Here is a 17904-nt window from a genome sequence, read left to right as displayed (position 1 = left end):
TGCCAAGGAAGCATTAGTGTTGGAATGAGCCCTGCCCAGGAAACAGAAATAAATTCAATAGCTGGCTCAAGCATGCTTGCCGGTTTAGTAAACTGTTCTGTCAAAAACAAAATATCTTTACAATTTAGAACATTTAAAAAAAAACATTGAAAAAGTGAATACATTTTTGAATTTGAAAGCACATTATATGGGTTTTTTAAATAGAATTGCCTGAATCGAACCATCAACAGTTCCACTTGTTTGAATGACCAGTTCTGACCTGGCACAGGTTCAGTGGGGAGATTACTGCAAGCTCACATTCAGCTGCTGGACTCTGGGTCCAACTTGGAGCATTGTCAGGAAATCGCTGAAGAAGAGCAGCCAGCAGGTTATGGATCTTCACTTTTGCATGGGAATCCCTAACATGATGATGCTCACTGATCTTACAGTATTCTTTACAACCCCAGTGAGCTCAAATATAGACAAAAAGGCAGAACGCAGCAGATGAACGGAGGGAGAAAAATGCAATAAACAGCAGAAATGACATTGCGGTCCATGCCACAGTCATAGTTAATGTATGTAATATCTAACAAAACTATAACGGAAAAAGTTAGTAGATGTTTATTATTCCTGCGAGTAAAGCCCTTCATATTCTCTTTGATATGTTTAACTGACTCTGATTCTAAACTAAACGGGGGGGGGGGGGGGGGAGGGGGAGGGTGTGGGGGGGGGGGGGGGTCGCACTCGCAGCTTACCCCGCAGCTCGCACTCTGCTTACCCCGCACCTTCAGCTTTTGGCCTCACGCAGCAGCTCCGGGTCCCACTCCGACTTCACTCAGAGGCTTCCGGTTCAACTTAACAGCTCGTGGCTCGGCATGCTGGTCGGCGCAGAAACAGCCCGCACGCTGCTCACTGCCCGTACATTGCTCATTCTCTGCATGCTGCTCACGGACTCAGCCCCGCCTCTGGGGTTTTTTTTTCCCGCGGGTGCTGGAAGGGGCGTTACCTTCATGGTGACTGACAGGCGAGAAGACCAATCTGCTGATCTCACGATTTTTGAAACCTTCATAAATTATCTAATATTTCACTGATCGGAACAACTGATTGGTGCGCTTGGAGTAGAGGAGAACGGTGGGTAAGGTGGTGAAAAAATCCTAGTGATTTAGGGTACCGTTTTTGCACAAATTTAAAAAAAAAACGCAAACCGGAAGAGGACAAGATGAGAAGTTTAGTAATAGTATAGATAAAACATTTTGTGAAGGACATTTATTTTGACGTGTATTCATATTTTATGATATTTGTGTGAAAATTGAGATATAGGCCAGAATAATATGCTTTACCATGGATGGTACAGGATAATATTAACATTTTACTAATATTTTTCTATTGAAAACGTACCCGTAAGTTGGAATAGATAATCATGTGAATGGATGGTATTCACTATGAATTTAAAGACCCAGCACGGAATCCTATTCTGGTTGTTTGCTCCTATCACTTGATTGTTTAAAAAAAAATGTGTTTTGAATTTTCATGTACAATTCATCAATTTTATTCACTAGGGCACAGCTTCAGTGCTACAGCGCAGATCTGATAATGAAGAATATGTGGAGGTTGGGAGACTAGGGCCATCAGACTATTTTGGTAAGTGTCTACTTAAGGTTTGTTTCCAAATGAAAATTAAGTGGTTAGTTGTTTACATAAAATTTTAAATTATTTAACTAAATCACATAAATTAACTAGGATTTTGACGTTTCCCTCATGACTCTTGATATTATTTCTCTATTTATAAGAAATACAGAATCGGTCATCAACTGGATAACGATATGAGCACAAGATGAATTGATTTTACTAGCTGTAGGTTTGTCACTTAAAAGCATTTTACATGGCTGTGAAAATTTAAAAAATCTCTTTGAAAATTTTAAAAATCTCTTTAGAAAAGATCTCTTTTTAAAAAAAACAAAAAAATTCTAGCGAATTAAAAAAAGTGAGAATCAATAACATTGAATACTTTCATTGGCATTTAATGCAGATTTGTTTGCTTGTTCCTCTTGAAATAACCTGTATAATTTCCAGTGGAAGTTATTGTGGGCTTTGAAAATTTGTAAATATGCGAACAGACTGTGGCTCAGAAAAGTTCGACTCCAATCAAGTGTATAACAGCATTCACAAAAACGTAATTACATTTTGTAAATTGTCACAATGCTATGTGTGGAATTCCTTTAACTGATACCTTCAGCTCTTAGACATTTATATGAAGGCAAAAGCAAAAACTGTTAAACAACAAACACAACAAAACCATTTTTGACATTCTTGAAAAATATGCAAAATGATAAAGTAATCACATTTTGGCTTTGCCATTGGTTAATTCTCAGTATGTGCATTGGTACCTTTGTAATTAAATGTTTCTGCATCGTTAGATGCTAATGATTTGGAGCAAAAAGCAAACTGCGGAAGGAACTTAGTAGGTCGGGCAGTGTCTATAGGGGGGAAGGAATTGTTGCCATTTTGGCACATCGAAATGTCAAAAATTCCTTCCCCCCTCACAGATTCTGCTAAACCCACTGAGTTCCTCCAATAGTTTTTTTTTGTCTTTTCCCCCAGTGTCCAGCATCTACAGACTCTTGTGTCTCCAATGATTAGAAGCTTGGGGTAGAAATTGGAATTTGTTACATCTCATTTATGAACACAAAGTTGGCCAGTTTCAGGGACTGATACAGACTTGGGGAATAGAGACAGCACCCGTAGTCAGGATCAACCCCGGGTCTCTGGCACTGTAAGGCAGCAACCCTACTGCTGTGACGCTATGCCACCCATATTTAGTAGCTAATTAACCTACATTTTTGGGATATGGGAGGGCATCAGAGCATCTAGACAAAGCCCACATGATCACAGGGAGAATGTGCAAACTCCGTACAGACCCTGAATCCCTCGGTTAAAGTCCGCAAGTACAGTTGATTTCACTCCAATGGGCTCCAGGAGCTTTAATGCGAAATGCATCCTTTGCATTCCATGTACCCTGTGAATAAATATCTAAAAATTTGCAATGCGCACATAAAGTCCTCGCTCAAATTCATGGTTTCCATTAAGTTCAAACGCAGGACTCATTAAAATGTGCTGACTAACCAGCCAATGCTTTTGGACTAAAGAGATTCAGCTTCCACTTGAATCTATGCAAAGTTATTCTTAAAGGATGTTCATAGCAAAACAGATTTGTTCAGATAAACTGATTACTGATGTCTGCCCAAATAGGTTTGGATCATCTTGGATGTCTAAATCACCACAGATTCCACCAGGAGGCACTAAATAACAATCAGGAGCATTAACCCTGGCTAATGGCACTGGCCTCTCTCCTTACAGAGGTTATTCTAACATTCCCTATTTTTAAAGCTGCATTAAGGCTAACTGACTTGGCACAGATTAGAGGAAGTAAGCCTGGCCTTTTTATTTATATGGTCAACATAAATTGCTTTTTATATCCCTTACAACATTGCCAGGTAAATTTTCTCTCCTCTGCTTCCCAGTTCAAATTCCTTGGGTGAATTTTTTGTCAGCTGGAGACATTAAGTAAAGGAATATGTAACGGTGACAGGCACTCTAACTCAATTTGAGCGTGCTCAGCCTTTAAATGGCCTTCCCTAGTTGTCTATGTTTCTAAGAGTCAATTCAATCCTAGTCTGTTAGGCTGAATCGAGAAATTATAGGTCTCCATTATTTGTACTTAGTATCGTAGTATGAAATTCAATAACTTCCTAGAACACTTGCAAGGTTTGTTTGGTGATAATTGTCACAAGAATCCAATCTAACAATTTGGAAATGGAGTTTGTTTAAGAAATGAACTGCAGATGCTGGAAAATCGAAGGTAGACAAAAATGCTGGACAATCTCAGCGGGTGAGGCAGCATCTATGGAGCGAAGGAAATAGGCAACGTTTCGGGTCAAAACCCTTCTTCAGACTGATGTGATGGTGAGGGAGGCGGGAAGAAGAAAGGAAGAGGTGGAGCCAGTGGGCTGAGGGAGAGCTGGGAAGGGGAGGAGAAAGTAGGGACTACCTGAAATTAGAGAAGTCAATGTTCATACCGCTGGGGTGCAAACTGCCCAAGTGAAATATGAGGAATTTGGACATGGAAACAGGCTCTCCGGCCCACCGAGTCCACACCGACCGTTAATCACCCGCTCACACTAGTTCTATGTTATCCCACTTTTTCATCCATGTTCTATACACTAGGGACAATTTACATAGCCCAATTAACCTACAAACCCACAGGCCTTGGTATGTGGGAGAAAACCAGAGCACCTGGAGGAAACCCACACAGTCACAGTGAAAACATGCAAATTCCACATAGACTGCACCCGAGGTCATGATCGAATCTGGGTCTCTGACGCTGTGAGGCAGCAACTGTGCCGCATTTCTCATTTGTTTTTTTTTTAATTTCAAGGTCCTGAACCAATCAAGTAATCTATTCTTTGTGTAAGGTATTCTTCATAAACTGAAAGAGCTTGTATAACTTAATGCGTCGTGTAATGTGTGAACATTAATATGATGTCATGTTCATTCTAACCACCTCGTTGGTACGTAGGTGAAATTGCCCTCCTGTTGAATCGGCCGCGAGCAGCAACTGTAGTTGCACGTGGACCGCTGAAGTGCGTCAAGTTGGATCGTCCACGCTTTGAACGGGTTCTGGGTCCATGCTCTGAAATCCTTAAGCGAAATATTCAACGATATAATAGTTTCATTTCTCTAACTGTTTGAGACTCTTGTACGCAATTGCTGACTTGTGTTATCTCGTGCACTTGAACTTGAGTGGTGTCGCGTAGCTTTATGCAAATAAGTTGCATATTACATGTTTTATGTCAGTAACATTCGAAACAAACTTAACTACTTTTGAAAGGCCGTTAGAAGCAGGATGAACATGAAGTAGGGATCTCTGTGAATGAAAGCTCAAATTTGTTGCACTTGTAAGTGATATTTAATAATGGGTTCAATTTTATTGCTTAATTTGCTGCAATAGGACAGAACAACATCTGAATAAACTTGTAGGTGGCCAAGTACATTGCTAGTTAATGCAACTTGTTTCTCTGTTTATAGCTGTTTCAAAAGATGTTGCATGTCAATTGCATACATCAAATGACTTGAAGTTCTCAATCTAAGAGCTAAATGGGTGATAATGTTTTATTCTTGACCATACAGCTGACTTTGATCATAAATGTAAAGAATGTTATGTTTCGTGGCCAATTTTAATGATTGCATTTATTTGGAAAAAACATTGAGAAACTGTGACACGGTTATACGCTTCAAGAGTTACATTAATGGAACATTCTTCAAATTTGTGAGTTTTCCTTATTTCATGTGCATATTCAAGCTTGGGGGTCAAGTCTTGTTTATTATTTAAACATGCATCCTCTTTCAAGCTGCTTCTGCCAGAATCCGCGATCTTGTCAGTGACGACTTGCAAGGTGTGGCAGGCATTTTTATTTGTGTGCACTGAAGTATAATCATTAATGTCTGAAGTGGGGGGTCCTCAATCAGCTCTGCTTTCCAGTGCAGTCTCGGTGATCTTGCAGCTGTTTCTGAGGCCTTGAGGAACAGGTTCCAGCATCTTAAAAGTTTTTGTGTTTTTTAAAAATGTCTAAAACAAACTTCACAATGAAGGTTTATGATATTTTGTGTACTCTTCTTTTACACTTATTTATATATATTTTTTAATTAGCTATTTTTATTTTATGAAACATTGGTCTGATCTTAAGAACTTATTTAATTGTGGTTTATTTTCACACGTAGTAAGCAGATTCCAGAATATTGCTTTTGATCCTCAGCTGCATATTCAGTATGGCATGTAATTAATTCAGTTTAAAAAGTTACTATTCTCTCAATAATAATGGTATATTTTCTATAATTTTATGTAATGCCTTTGCTTTTCTCGTCAAATAAAGCATCACGAACATGTGTTGTTGTGTTTCTATTTTTCTTTGTTTAAAAATAAGCACTGTTACAATTAACTCATTAAGTCTTTTAAAGCTCCCCTGAAACCATGTTTGACACAGTTATGTGTATCCATGTGACTGCATAGTCGTTGGCATGTCTGACAGCTATAACATGAACTGAATATGTCATATGGCATTACACAGATGTGAACAGCTTTGAGGGGGGGGGGAGGAGGAGAGAGGGAGAGTGGTAGAGGATAGCAATCTATATTTACCATGAAGTGTATTGGGAGAAAACATTTTGAAATCTGCTTCTTTCATTGAATATCAGTACATCGTTTAACTTTGTAGGAAGCAGTTTTGTAGGTATAAAATTTCAAATGCACATGACAAGAGGTTATTTACAATTATTTTAAACCCCAGTTATTTCCTCGTTTCACTTTTGCAAAGGTTGAACAGATTCTTACATGCAAAGTTCCTCTCCTGCTGTCCATCTGTTTGGTTGAATTCCTGACATTAGCACAATGGATAATAGCAGAAATTCTTACTTCATCAATTGGTCTCAATCTCTTATAATGTAATGGACATTATTTTATTTTCCTTATTATAACTTCCTGTTAAATTATCTATAAGATTTGAGCTTAATAGTTTATTGAACAGCAAATAGATCTGAGGTACAAATATAATAAAAAGGAACTGCAGATGTTGGTTGATACCAAAGATTGACACAATGCTGGTGTAACTCAGCTGGCCAGGCAACATCTCTGGAGAATATGGATAGGTGATGTTTCAGGTCAGGACCATTCTTTGTACATTTCCATTTTCTGCAGAGATGCTGCCTGACCCACTGAGTTACACCAGCATTTTCTGTCTATGTGAGGTTCAAATATTGCAAGCTGCTTTGGGGGATCAGATCCATAATCTCACGTTTTTAAGTATGATGAATCAACTGTGCTGTTATTAAAATTGTGCCGGTATTTTGGCGTTTTGTTGTTAGCAAAAACCTGCTGAATGTCTTTACTTTGTACAGTGTATGGGTGTACCTTGTACCTTCCGAAGAGTCCACCAGGGACTAAACTGAAAGTTGGACAATTTTGTACTTTACATTCATCAAGCCAATTCATCCACAAACCTGTATGTCTTTGGAATGTGGGAGGAAACCGAAGATCTCGGTGAAAACCCAGACAGGTCACGGGGAGAACGAACAAACTCCATACAGACACCAAATCTTCATTTTCTTAGCTCATGGTATTATGTTTCAGGTCCGAGGTTTCGTTTATTTTAGCTTGTAGAAAATTTCTTACTGGATCCAAAGTGGATGGCCTCGCATGATATCTCATTTGCTACAGTTTTGCCCATTATTCCATTTAAGTGTCTCCAGTCAGCTAAGATGGAGCCAGGCTTCTGTAAGTAACAGTAAGTGTGGCTTTGCTGGGGTAGTTTGGTCATGTATGAATATTCCCGTACAAGAGTGTAACGACACAGTGGCGCAGCGGCCCGAGTCACTGCTTCACAGCGCCAGAGACCCTGGTTCGATCCTGACCTCGGGTGCCATCTGTGTAGAGTTTGTACGTTCTCCATGTGACCCCGTGGGTTTGCTCCCGTTTCCTCCCACGTCTCAAAGACGTGCGGATTTGTAGGTTAATTGGCCTCTGTAAATTGCCCCTAGCGTGTAGGAAGTAGATAAGAAAGTGGTATAACACAGAACTAGTGTGAGGAAGTGATCAATGGTCAGCATAGACTTGGTAGGGCTAAGGGCCTGGTTCCATGCTCTCCTTAAACTAAACTGAAACTAAAACGCAATGACTAGATGTCATGGTTAGCTATGATTAAATGATACCTGATCCCATTTAGTATCTGTTAAACTTGTTCCACTGCACTGCAAAGCTTCAGAACATGGAGTAATGGAAGTGATTGGGGAAGACAGCTACATGTTTGTAGCTCGTAGAGCAAGGGAGAATGAACACGGGACAATAATTGCTTGTGATGGGAAATGTTGAAGAGGAGTGCTTCAATTGCAGTAAAGTGCTTTAGGTCACTCTGCAGTTGTGAAAGGTGATATGCTTGTGCAAGTATTCCTTTGTATTTGGAAAGTATGTTGTTTTATGTTGGTGGTCTCGGATGATAGTTCAAAAATCCTGTTCCTGGGAATAAAAGGCTTAAAATTCTCTGGCACCGTTCCCTTGATTTAAAGATTCTCTACCACCGGAGGTCTAAAGCTGCAGATTTTAAAAAAATTATATTTTAAATATCAAAACCTGAAAATTAAGCCAAAATAAATATTAAGTAAAAGCTTAAGGTACAATATTTTATTTGTCAGTGAGGAGTGTTATGGATAATTTAAGGTCCCTCGAGTTCAAGGATAACTTTCCTCCGTGAGGCAGCACAGTGGTGCACTGGTAGATTTGCTGCCTCACAGCGTCGGAGAACTGGGTTTAATCTGATATTGAGCGCTCTATCTGTGGAGTTTGTACGTTCTCCATATGACTGAGACGGGTTCCTCCAGGTGGGGATTCAAGTTCAAGTTCGCGTTTATTGTCACTTAGCCAATTAAGGTACAGTGAAATTTGAGTTACCATACAGCCATACTAAGTGAAAAGCAACAATACACACAGTCACATAAAATAAAATTTAGCATAAACATCCACCACAGTGGAATCAGCATTCCTCATTGTGATGGAAGGCAATGAAGTTCAGTCACCTTCCTCCTTGGTTCACCTATGGTCGTGGCCTTTGAACCTTCCGCAGTCGCTGCTGCTGATGGTCCAATGTTCAAGCCCTCATGTCGGGATGATCGAAATTCCGGCTTCGGGATGGATCAGAACACTCAGAGCTCCCGGGTCGGCCTCTTCTTACCGGAGATCGGGCTTCAGGGTGTTAAAGTCCGCAGGCCCCGCGGTTGGAGCACTTTCACTGGCAATCCTCGGCAAAGGATCGCCCGCTCCGTGATGTTAAAGTCTGCGCCGAACCCTCGGCTTGAGGCACGGGGCCGGTCTACAGGAAAGGCCGCACCACTCCACGTTGTTAGACTGCAGGGGCGGGATGGAAAAACACGGTAAAAAATCGCATCTCTGTCAAGGTAAGTGGCTGAAAAAAGTTTCCCTCGATCCCTCACCCTCCACATAAAACATACCAAGAAACATTAAAACATACATTCAAGACATACTTAATAAAACAATAAAAACAGAAGGGACAAGACAGACTGTTAGCGAGGCGGCCATCCCACATCCCAAAGACATGCAGGTTTAAGGTAATTGGCCAACCAATTTTCTATCCACGTTAACACTCTACCCCCAATACCATGTGCCCTAATTTTGCCCACTAATCTATGTGGGACCTTATCAAATGCTTTCTGAAAGTCCAGGCACATCAACATCCACTGGCTCTCCCTTGTCCATTTTCCTAGTTACATCCTCCAAAAATTCCAGAAGATTAGTCAAGCATGATTTCCTCTTCGTAAATCCATGCAGACTCGGACCGATCCTGTTACTGCTATTCAAATGTGCCGCTATTTCATCTTTTATAATTGACTCCAGCATCTTCCCCACCACTGATGTCAGGTTAACTGGTCTATAACTCCCTGTTTTCTTAAAAAGTGGGATAACATTAGCTACCCTCCAATCCACAGGAACTGATTCTGAATCTATAGAACATTGGAAAATGATCACCCCATCAGTCTACCCAACGCCATTTCCTAATGTGGATTTCCTAATGTGGATTTCCTTCAGTTCCTCCGTCACCCCAGATTCTCTAGCCACTAGTCCTTCAGGGAGATTGTTTGTGTCCTCCTTAGTGAAGGATGTTGTGGCTTAGGAGATAATGCAGAAGAGCTTTACCAGAATGATGCCTGGATTAGCTACATGGTGAAACTGGGCAGACTTGCATTATTTTCTCTGCAACACACAATGTTTGATGGAGACCTGGTAGAAGTATTTTAAATTCTGAGAGACATAGATAGGATGGACAGTGATAAACTTGTCCCCAGGGTGGAAATGTCAAAGACTAAAGGGCATAGCTTTAAGGTGAGAGAGGAAACATTGAATGAAGATGAGCAAAGCATGTTTTTTTGCACAAGCTACCAGGGGTGGTGGTGGAAGCAGATACTATTGTGGAGTTTAAGAAGCTTCTTGGATAGATAGGTATGCAGGGGTATGTATGATATGAAGGCAGGGGAGATTAATTTGGTTTATTGTCCGGTAGCATGAAAAGCTTTTTGTTGCGTGCTGCAAACCTGTCAGTGGAAAGACTGCATTATTACAATTGAGCTGTCCACGGTGTACAGATACAGGATAAAAGAAATAACGTTCAGTGCAAGGTAAAGTCCGATTAAAGATGGTCTGAGGGTCTCCAATGGGGTAGATGGGAGGTCAAGACCACTCTCTAGTTGTTAATAGGACGGTTCAGTTGCCTGATAAGAGCTGGGAAGAAACTGTCCCTGAATCTGGAGGTATGTGTTTTGAAACCTCTGTGCCTCTTGCCTGAAGGGAGAGGGGAGAAGAGGGAGTGACTGGGGACCTTGATTATGCTGGTGGCCTTACCGAGGCAGCTTGTTCCAGTTTAGCTTGGCATTATGTTTGGCACGGACATTGTGAGCCGAATGGCCTGTTCCTATGCTGTACTGTTCCATGCATATTCTGTGCCCTTGTGTAATGTAGAGCAGCAGAGCCCTACCGCTTGCTCCAAGCCGTGCAGACAGGGAGGTGAGACCTCCTTTAGCTCTCTCCTATTGTTATGTGCCCTGATCGCTGTGACATTTCTTAGTCCCTGGCCATGACTTCTATTCATTTTTCCCAGAGATCAAGTGAAACAAAGCTTGGTGTAATCCACATTGCCATCCCACGTGGCAGATCCATGCTGAGAGTTGGGGGTGTGCATAATTAGTCTTAATAAAGCCTTTGTTTTTACTGAAAAGTTTTATGTGGCCGATTCATTTGATGTGTCCTAAACGTACAAAAAATTTCCCTCCTGGAGGCCCGGATAGAGTGGATGTAGAGAGCACATTTCCACTAGTGGGAGAGTCTAGGATCAGAGGGCTCAGAATAAAAGGACATAACTTTAGAAAGGAGATGAGGACGGATCTCTTTATCCAGAGGGTGGTGAATCTGTGGAATTCATTGCCACAGACGCTGTGAAGGCCAAGTCAATAGATATTTTTGAGGCGGAGATTGACAGATTCTTGCATCGGAAGGAACTGCAGATGCTGGTTTACATCGAAGACAGACGCAAAATGCTGGAGTAACACAGCAGGTCAGGCAGCGAAGAAAGGTCTCATCCTGAAATGTCACCTTTTCCTTTCTCCAGAGATGCTACCTGCCCCGCTGAGTTACTCAAGCATCATGTGTCTATTGACAGATTCTTGATTGGTAAGGATGTCTGGGATTATGGGGAGAAGGCTGGAGAATGGGGTTAAGAGGGAAAGATAGATCAGCCATTATTGAATTGCAGAGTAGATGGGCCGAATACCTTAATTCTGCTCCAATAACTTATGAACTTATTATGAACTGCTGCCTGTATTTGTATACATTGTGTGTGCAAGCAAAGAATTTCACTGTGCCTAGTCACGTGTGACAATAAAGTATTCCTATTCCCATTCCTCTTGTGTAAAACAAGAAGATAACTGTAAAAAGAGCAGCAATTGATTGAACGAGTCAGAATACTGTGACCATTGTGATTGACTGGCCTCTCGAGTTGCATCTATCCAGCAAAGATGCTTCTAAATCTTTCCTCAAAGTTGTTTTTACTCTGCTGGGCTTTGGAGAAGAACATGGCCATATAAAGTGGCCACTTCCACACTGAAACTATTCTCCAGAGGCCGATTAAGTAATCAGATCCTAATTCCATTCTTTTGTGTGTAAATGTTCAGCGGGGATTTCTGTTGTAATTCAAATACACTCGAACGGATTTTGTTCCAGGCTGTTTCATTGCAACCTGCAAGTTTTCAGTGGAAAGGGCTGCATAATTAGGTGGTGAAGTGCTGAATAATGACAATAGTGTATTTTGCAGATGAGATGAATGTACATTCAGTGCTACAGTATGGCAACATTGCTGCCAGAAGAGGCAACTCAACAGTATGAGGCCCTTTACTAAACTTACCTTTTAGGGTCACAATCATAGAGTCATACAGCATGGAAACAGGTCCTTCCGCCCAACTTGCCCACACTGACCAACATGTCCCATCTACACCAGTCCCACCTGCCTGTGTTTGGCCCACGTCCCTCTAAACCTATCCTATCCATGTACCTGTCTAAATGAAAGAATTTCATTGTTCCCTTGTTGGTGCACAACACCGAAGATAGACACTGGAGTAACTTGGAGGGGCAGGCAGCATCTCTGGAGAAAAGGAATAGATTACGTTTTCGGGACCGTTCTTCAGTCAGAGGAGAGAGAAATTAGAGATATAGGTACATAAAATAAATCAACGAAAGATAAGCAAAATACAACGATGATCAAGGAAAGGAGGAGCCCATAATGGTCCATTGCAGGCTGTGGGGAAGGTGATCATCATTGTTTTTTGCTTATCTTTCATCAGTGGTTCTCTGTACCTTCTATATCTCTCGTGTCCCTCTCCCCTGACTTTCAGTCTGAAGAATGGTCTCAACCCGAAACATGACCTATCCCTTGTCTCCAGAGATGCTGCCTGACCCGCTGAATTACTCCAGCATTTTGTATCTACCTTCAGTGTAAACCAACATCTGCAGTTCCTTCCTGACAATTAAACACGATTGATTCTCTCAACTCTTTTAATTTGGTTTAGAGATACAGCATGGATACAGACCCTTCTGGCCCAGCGATCGCCTGTACACGATCAAACCTGTACGTCTTTGCGATGTGGACGGAAACTGGAGCACCCTGAGAAAACCCACGTGGTCACGAGGAGAACGTGCTAACTCCTGATGCCTGGATCGAACCCAGGTCTCTGGTGCTGTAAGGCAAGCAATTCTACCATTGTACTGCTGTGCCATTGGATCTTAACCAATACTCTGCCCAAATGTAGCTGTGAAAAGGTTTGGTAGCTTATGACCTCAAGATAGCAACATTGCGTCCCGACCCGAAACGTCACCTATCCATGCTCTCCAGGGGATACTGCCTGACCTGCCTTGTTACTCCAGCACTTTGTGTCAGTTTTTAATATAAACATTGAATTGTCCAATTTTAGCAACGAGTTGATCCAGGGTTTGGTGAAACGGTTGCCTAGTCTACGCTTGGTTTCATCAACGTAAAGGAGGACACATCGGGAGCACCGGATGCGGATGCAGTAGATGAGGTTGGAAGAGGTGCACGTGATCCGCTGTCTCAACTTGAAGGGCGATGGGAGGAAGCGGAGGGGCAGGTGCGACATCTGTTAACTTCTTTCCGTAGACAAAAGGGCACTGGGATCCTCATCAAAGCTGTGCATCCAAGCTGAGATACAGCAGACGGATAAAGAAGCAGGAAATGGTAACAGCAAACGAGAAAGACATGAAAGGATTTCCGGATAGAAGCAACCAAAAAGGATTTGGCAGTGATTACTGATCATACCCCGAAAGCATCTGGTGAGTGTGAAGCACTTATCAGCTGTAAATCAGTGCTCAGATACCTCTGGAGGGCATTGGATTACAAGTCAGAACAAATTATATTGACAGAATACAGATGGATGGCAACATTTTGTCTGAAGGATCGCACAGAGTTCGGTTTCACTACGTAAGGGCGGAGAGAAGGAGCCATGAAAAATGAAGCTTTAAGGAATCTCAAGCAACCCATTATCACCAACGGAAGCACACCAAGAGGTGGAGTGCCCAACTCCAAGCCTTGTGTAGGAAGGAACTGCAGATGTTGGTTTACACCAACGATAGACACAAAATGCTGGAGTAACTCAGCGGATTAGGCAGCATCTCTGGACAAGGAGAATAGGTGATGTTTCAGGACAGGACCTTGCTTCAGTCTGAAAGTAGAGGTGGTGGGGGGGGGGGGGCTTGAGGACTGCAGTTAAAACTCTAGTGCAGTGTAGAAGCAAAGAATTGCAGGTGCTAAGATACAACAAAAGGACACAAAGTGCTGGAGTAACAGCGAGTCAGGCAGCATCTCTGGTGTGCCGACCTGAAATGTCGCCTATCCTCGTCCTCCGAAGATGTTGCCTGACCTGTTGAGTTACTCCAACACTTTGTGTCTTTCTCTCGGGCAGTTCCATTGTCCTCACTGCTGATTTTGAGGTCCAAGACCTTGTTTGATTTGTAGATAATTGTAAAATTGTAAACTCAATCAAAGAGTTGTCCTGGCCAATGTCGACACTTCAAAGTTTGACATAATTCCCCCATCATGACACCATGCTTGCTTAGATTACCATTTTCCAAATGCGCTATTCTCCATCTTCCAACCTACCTCGTTGTGGTACTCGCACTTTTTTTTAAATCTGCAGTTTCTCTGTCGCTGTTACACAATATTCCACACTGTGTTTATTATCTCTTTTGCACTACCTGACGTATTCATATCTGGTATAATCTGCCTGGATTGCCCATGAAACTAAGTTTTTTACTGCATCCCAGTACAGGTGACAATAATAAACCGATAACAATACCAATTAATTCCAACAATTCCCACAGCCTGTCACGGGTGGTGGTGCAAGCAGATAAGATAAGGGCATTGAAGCGGCTTTTAGATAGGCACGTGGATATGCAGGAAATAAAGGGATATGGACCACGGCCAGGCAGAGGAGATTAGTTTAACTTGGCAAGATACAAACTGCTGGAGTAACTCAATAGGTCAGGCAGCATCCCTGGAGAACATGGATAGAGGACATTTACAGGTCGGGACCCTTAGACCCGAAGGATGCTGACTTGAAACGTCACCCATCCATGTTGGCCAGGGTTGATGCCTGACCCGCTGAGTTACGCCAGCAATTTGTGTCTGTCTTCAGATGGGGAGGTGAATTTGCTTCTGTAAATTGCCCCTAGTGTGTTGGACACACAACTAGTATGAATGGGTGGTACACAAAAATGCTGGAGAAACTCAGCGGATGCAGCAGCATCTATGGAGCAAAGGAAATAGGCAACGTTTCAGGCCGAAACCCTGCATTTTTGTTTACCTTCGATTTTCCAGCATCTGCAGTTCTTTCTTAAACACATAGTATGAATGGGTGATCAATTGTCAATGGGTCGAAGGGCCTGTTGCACGATGTATCTCTAAACTAAACTAAAATTAAAACTAAGATGTCATATTGGTAGTTTTGCAATTCTCCAAAGCCTAAGGTTTTTTTTGAAGATTGCACCCACTACATTACGCAGCGTGGTGTGTAAGATTCTATGAGAGTTAGACAGGCTTAGTGTTGAGAGAATCTTTCCCTGATGGAGGAGTTCAGTACAAAGAGACATTGTCCCGGAATAATGAGTTGCCCATTTAAGACGAAGGAATTTCTTCTCATTGTGTTTCTTTGAAATTCTCCGCTCCAAAGAGCTTTGGGTGCTGAGTCACCGAATATATCCTGGACCAAGCTAGTTTTGGACTGTGGGTGGGGTGGGGGTTCAAGAGTCGCAAGAAAGAAGGGAGAGTTCAGGTCAAGATCAGATTCGCCTTAAGGAACTGTTCTTGTTTTTTCTTACGTTCTTATAAAAGTTGTGTTCTTGATGCTGTGGCATGAATGAATTTACATAGTGATTTGCCACACCCACTTCTGAGTAATTCAAAGTGTGCTTTCTGCACAGTTTACTTCTTATGTTGGGCCTTTGTTTTCAGATAGTACATAAGAATGCACGGGTGGGTTTAAACTAAATAGTGGGGGGGGGGGGGGATTTACAAATTGGGAGTATAAAGATGGAGTTAAAGGGGAAGTGAGTACAGGAAAAGTTACAAAAGGCTTCCGAATTAATGGGAAGAAAAGTTCGAGAAGGGATAAGAGAGTAAGGTCAGGGCCAATAGTGACCGGAGTGAGAGGGGAGGTGAATACCAAAGTTAAAGTGTTGTATATGAATGCGCGGAGTATAAGAAATAATGTGGATGAGCTTGAGGCTCAGTTAGAAATTGGCAAGTATGATGTTGTGGGAATTACAGACATGGCTGCAAGAGGGCCAGGGCTGGGAACTGAATATTTAGGGGTATACGTCCTATCGAAAAGACAGACAGGTGGGCAGAGGGGGTGGGGTAGCTCTGTTGGTAAGGATTGAAATTCAGTTCCTTGCTGGGGAGGGGGGGGGGGGGTGACATAGAATTAGGAGATGTAGTCAGTATGGATAGAACTGAGGAATTGTAATGGTTAAAAGACCCTAATGGGAGTTATCCACAGGCCCCCAAACTATAACCTGGATATAGGGTGCAAGTTGAATCTAGGGTTAAAATTGGCATGTCGCAAAGGTAATGCTACGGTGGTTATGGGAGATTTTAACATGCAGGTAGACTGTGAAAATCAGGTTGGTACTGGACCCCAAGAAAGGGAGCTTGTGGAGTGCCTCCGAGATGGATTCTTGGTGCAGCTTGTACTGGAGGCTACCAGGGAGAAGGCAATTCTGGATTTATTGTTGTCTAATGAACTGGATTTGATAAGGGAACTCAAGGCAAAGGAGCCAATAGGATGTAGTGACCATAATATGATAAGTTTTAATCTACAATTTGGGAGGGAAAAGGGAAAATCGGAAGTGTCAGTATTACAGTTGAGCAAAGGGGACCATGGAGGCATGAGGGAGGAGCTGGCCAAAGTTGACTGGAAAGTGACCCTAGCAGGGATGACGGTGGAACAACAATGGCAGGTATTTCTGGGAATAATACAGATGGTGCAGGATCAGTTCATTCCAAAGAGGAAGAAAGATTCTAAGGCGAGTAAGAGGCAACCGTGGCTGACAAGGGAAGTCAAGGACAGTATAAAAATAAAAGAGAAGAATAACATAGCAAAGATGAGCTGGGAAGCCAGAGGATTGGGAAACTTTTAAAGAGCAACAGAAGATAACTAAAAAGGCAATACGGGGAGAAAAGATGAGGTACGAAGGTAAGCTAGCCAAGAATATAAAGGAGGATAGTAAAAGCTTCTTTAGGTATTTGAAGAGGAAAATATTAGTTAAGATAAATGTGGGTCCCTTGAAGACAGAAACAGGTGAATTTATTATGGGGAACAAGGAAATGGCAGACGAGTTGAACAGGTACTTTGGATCTGTCTTCACTAAGGAAGACAAACAATTTCTCAGATGTACTAGTGACCAGAGGACCTAGGATGACAGAGGAACTGAAGATAGTTCACATTCAGCAGGAAATGGTGTTGGGTAGACTGATGGGACTGAATGCTGATAAATCCCCAGGGCTTGATGGTCTGCATCCCAAGGTACTTAAGGAAGTGGCTCTAGAAATCGTGGACACATTGGTGATCATTTTCCAATGTTCTATAGATTCAGGGTCATTTCCTGTGGATTGGAGGGTAGCTAATGTTGTCCCACTTTTTAAGAAAGGAGGGAGAGAGAAAACAGCAAATTAAAAGTAACATTAGCAAATTAGCAGATGACACAAAGCTGGGTGGCAGTGTGAACTGTGAGGAGGATGCTATGAGGATGCAAGGTGACTTGGACAGGTTGGGTGAGTGGGCAAATGCATGGCAGATGCAGTTTAATGTGGATAAATGTGAGGTTATCCAGTTTGGTGGCAAGAACAGGAAGGCAGAGTATTATCTGAATGATGTCAAGTTAGAAAAATGGGAAGTACAATGAGATCTGAGTGTCCTTGTTCATCAGTCACTGAAAGTAAGCATGCAGGTACAGCCCGACTCAAGTCCAAAAAAAATACATCTATGAGCTCCCTCATCGAGTTCCAATACGCAGACGACAAATGTGTTGCAGCTCTCTCAGAAAATTAACTGCAACAGATCCTGACTGCCTTCAACAGTGCATACACAAAACTTGGACTTACCATCAACTCCAAGATGACTCAGGTTATCTACCAATCGTCACCAACTGAAACAAATCGGAAAGAACCGCCAATTCAACGTAGTGAAACCACCCTGGAAAATGTGGATCACTTTCCGTACCTTGCAAGTCACCTCTCCTCCAATGTT

The 17904-nt window shown here is 42.2% G+C and overlaps 1 protein-coding gene across 2 annotated transcripts in view; it reads left to right on the top strand.

The window, feature by feature from the left end:
* The window catches only part of prkar1b (protein kinase, cAMP-dependent, regulatory, type I, beta), a 101059-nt gene extending 95138 nt beyond the window's left edge, over window positions 1-5921 (top strand). For both annotated transcript variants that reach the window (XM_055651628.1, XM_055651629.1), the window contains 2 exons: window positions 1539-1620; window positions 4556-5921. In XM_055651628.1, coding sequence (XP_055507603.1) covers window positions 1539-1620; window positions 4556-4728 — 255 coding nt within the window. In that variant the 3' untranslated portion in view covers window positions 4729-5921. The remainder of the gene's footprint in view (window positions 1-1538; window positions 1621-4555) is intronic.
* Window positions 5922-17904: the final 11983 nt, after the last annotated feature.

The sequence above is a fragment of the Leucoraja erinacea genome, chromosome 20 (assembly GCF_028641065.1).
Source record: "Leucoraja erinacea ecotype New England chromosome 20, Leri_hhj_1, whole genome shotgun sequence".
Lineage (NCBI taxonomy): Eukaryota > Metazoa > Chordata > Chondrichthyes > Rajiformes > Rajidae > Leucoraja > Leucoraja erinaceus.
The sequence above is the reverse complement of the archived record's forward strand: the minus strand, read 5'-3'. Positions and strand labels throughout refer to the sequence as shown.